Consider the following 2,886-nt stretch of genomic DNA (forward strand, 5'->3'; position numbering starts at 1 on the left):
CCCGACAAGGGGGCGTGTCCTCTCGCCCCGCCCTTCTTCCATCGGCCACGCCCCTCTCGGTGGGTGGGCGTGGTTTGTGACGCGCCCCGCGCGCGCCCGGCGCCCCCTCCCGCCCCCTGGCGGCGGCGCCGTGTGACGTGGCGCTTCCGGCGGCGGGCGGCGGCGAAGGGAGGCGGTGAGTGGGGGGGATGGACCGGGATAAACCGGGATAAACCGGGACACACCGGGGTACAGATACACCGGCATACAAAGGGACACAGCGGGGATACACGGGGATACAGATACACCGGGATACAGTGCGATAAACCGGGATACAGCGGGGTACACCGGGATAAACTGGGATACATCGGGGTACACTGGGGTACAGCGGGATACACCGGGATACAGATACACCGGGATACAGTGCGATAACCTGGGATACAGCGGGGTATACCGGGATAAACCGGGACACACCGGGATACACCAGGATACAGATACACTGGGATACAGTGCAATAAACTGGGGTACAGCGGGATAAACCGGGACACACTGGGGTACACTGCGATAAACCGGGATACAGCGGGGTATACCGGGACACGGCGGGATAAACCGGGGTACCGATACACCGAGACACACGGGGGTACACCGGGATACACTGGGATACACCGGGACACAGCGGGATAACCCGGGGTACAGATACACCGGGGTACACCAAGATGCACCAGGGTACAGTGGGATAAACTGGGATTCCTGAGATAAACCAGGACCCCCGGGTTAAACCGGGACACAGCGGGACCCCTGGGATGGGCAGAGACACACCGGGATGGGCAGGGACACACCGGGATGAGCAGGGGCACACTGGGATGAGCAGGGACACACCGGGATGGGCAGGGGCACACCGGGATGGGCAGGGACACACCGGGATGGGCAGGGACACACCAGGACCCAGCGGGCCCCCCAGTTCTCCCCGCCCCTCTCACCACATCCTCCGCTCCGCTCCACACAGGCCGGGGATGGGCTGACACTGCCCCGCTGGGCACCGAGGGGGCTGCGGGACCCTCCACCAGCCCCGGCACTGCTCCTGTCGTGCCTCGGGATGCGAAGGAGCCGCTGCCAGCACTGAGGAACTCCTGTCCCTGGGATCTCCGAGCACCGGGAGCAGCTCTGGGATTGGTTTGAAGGCCAGAGGTGACCGCGGAGCAGCCCCGGGGGTCCCCTCTGCCCACCCACAGCAGGCACGGGGGGATTGAGGCAGGAGTAAAGACCCCAGGCTGAGCGGGGGGGATCAGGGACATGGAGCCCCCCGTTGCTCCCCTCATCCCAGGGGTGGGGGATGAGGTGACACTGGTGGCAGGGCTGGCGGTGCTGGTGCTGGCGCTGGTGCTGGCCTGGCTCTCCACGTACGTGGCCGATGGCACCAGCCAGGTCCTGGGCACAGGGGACGTGGCCGTCATCCGCCTCGGGCCCCTCCCACCCTACGGGGGCCCTGCGGGGGCTGCCGAAGCCCCGGAACCCCCCGGGGACCCTGAAAACACGGAGGAGAAAACCGAGGAGGAAGGGGGAGCAGCAGCGGCGCAGGGAGACAGCGGGAGCCCCCCAGACTCCAGCCTGGAGCAGCTGCTGGATGTCCAGAGCTTGTCCCAAGGGATGGCTGAGCCCCACGCCCCCGGGGAGGGCGATCTGTGCCCCGGCCTCATCAAGATCCGCCTCAAGTTCCTCAATGACACCGAGGAGGTGGCGATGGCCCGGCCTGAAGACACTGTGGGGGTCCTCAAGAGGTGAGTCCCAAGGGAAAGGGGACATGGGGAGAGGGACTGGGCAGCCAGCCCACCCTCCTCCCAGCTCCTGCACCCCAGTGCAAACAGTCTCGTCCCACCAGAACACGAGAGGGGTTTTATCTATCTTGTTCTTCCAAAAGCACCAAGGTGAGGGGTTTAAAACAAGTTTAAAAGAGATGGCGCATGGTGGCAGTGCCATTGCTGTCCCCTCCCCATTTTACAATGAAGGGGGGTTCCACCAGCCCCAGGTGTGTCCACGAGCCCCATCCCTGCTGCCTCCAACCTCTTCCCTTCTCCCACAGCAAGTATTTCCCGGGCCAGGAGAGCCAGATGAAGCTCATCTACCGTGGGCAGCTGCTGCAGGACCAGGCACGGACACTGCGCTCGCTCCGCATCACGGACAACTCTGTCATCCACTGCCACCGCTCCCAGGGGACCACCGTGGCCACCCCCGCTCTGCCCGACCCTGTCCCCGCCGTCCCCACAGCCCCGGGGCTGCCCCTGGGTGGCGGGACCCTCATGGTCCCCACAGTCATGGTGGTGCTGGCGCTCGGGTGGTATTTCCGCATCAATTACCGGCAGCTCTTCACTGCCCCGGCCACCGTGTCCCTGATCGGGGTCACCGTCCTGGTCACCTTCCTGGCCTTTGGGGTGTATGGACAGTCATGATGAGGCAGGAAGGAGCTGGGGAGGCACCAGTGTCCCTGTCCCCACACTGCCCCTGTCCCCATGGCATTACAGTGACCAGAGCCAGCACGGCAGGAGCTCAGTGCGTCCATCCCAGCCTCACGGACGGACTTCATCCCCCCAAAAAAGGGGCTGTGCCCCCACCCCCAGAATTCCATTCCCCCCCTCCCCTTCCCAATCCCAGCTCTGGGGGAGTGGGACAGCACTGGAATGCGCTGTGGTTTCTTCCCAAGGACTCTTTAAAGCAAATAAAGGGTGTTAAAGACACCCCAGCACTGGCCTTCCTGCCCTGGGGTTGTTTTTTGCCCCCTTCCTGTACTTTTGGAGGATTATGAAAACCAAATCCAGCCCCACATTTGGTAAATGGAGTGGGGGGAGCTGGGTGAGGTGAGGGGGTACTAACAGCCCTGCTTAATTAACCAGCCATAATTAATGCCAGGGA

General features: G+C 63.7%; 1 protein-coding gene across 1 annotated transcript; it reads left to right on the forward strand.

Moving 5' to 3' along the window:
* Nucleotides 1–122: 122 nt before the first annotated feature.
* On the forward strand, nucleotides 123–2,737 carry TMUB2 (transmembrane and ubiquitin like domain containing 2). Its single transcript, XM_071577339.1, has 3 exons — nucleotides 123–175; nucleotides 986–1,757; nucleotides 2,060–2,737. The coding sequence occupies exons 2-3, from the start codon at nucleotides 1,273–1,275 to the stop codon at nucleotides 2,424–2,426; spliced, it is 852 nt and encodes a 283-aa protein (XP_071433440.1). The 5' UTR covers nucleotides 123–175; nucleotides 986–1,272; the 3' UTR covers nucleotides 2,427–2,737.
* The last annotated feature ends 149 nt before the right edge of the window (nucleotides 2,738–2,886 follow it).

Source organism: Pithys albifrons, chromosome 25, assembly GCF_047495875.1.
Source record: "Pithys albifrons albifrons isolate INPA30051 chromosome 25, PitAlb_v1, whole genome shotgun sequence".
NCBI classification, from domain to species: Eukaryota; Metazoa; Chordata; class Aves; order Passeriformes; family Thamnophilidae; genus Pithys; species Pithys albifrons.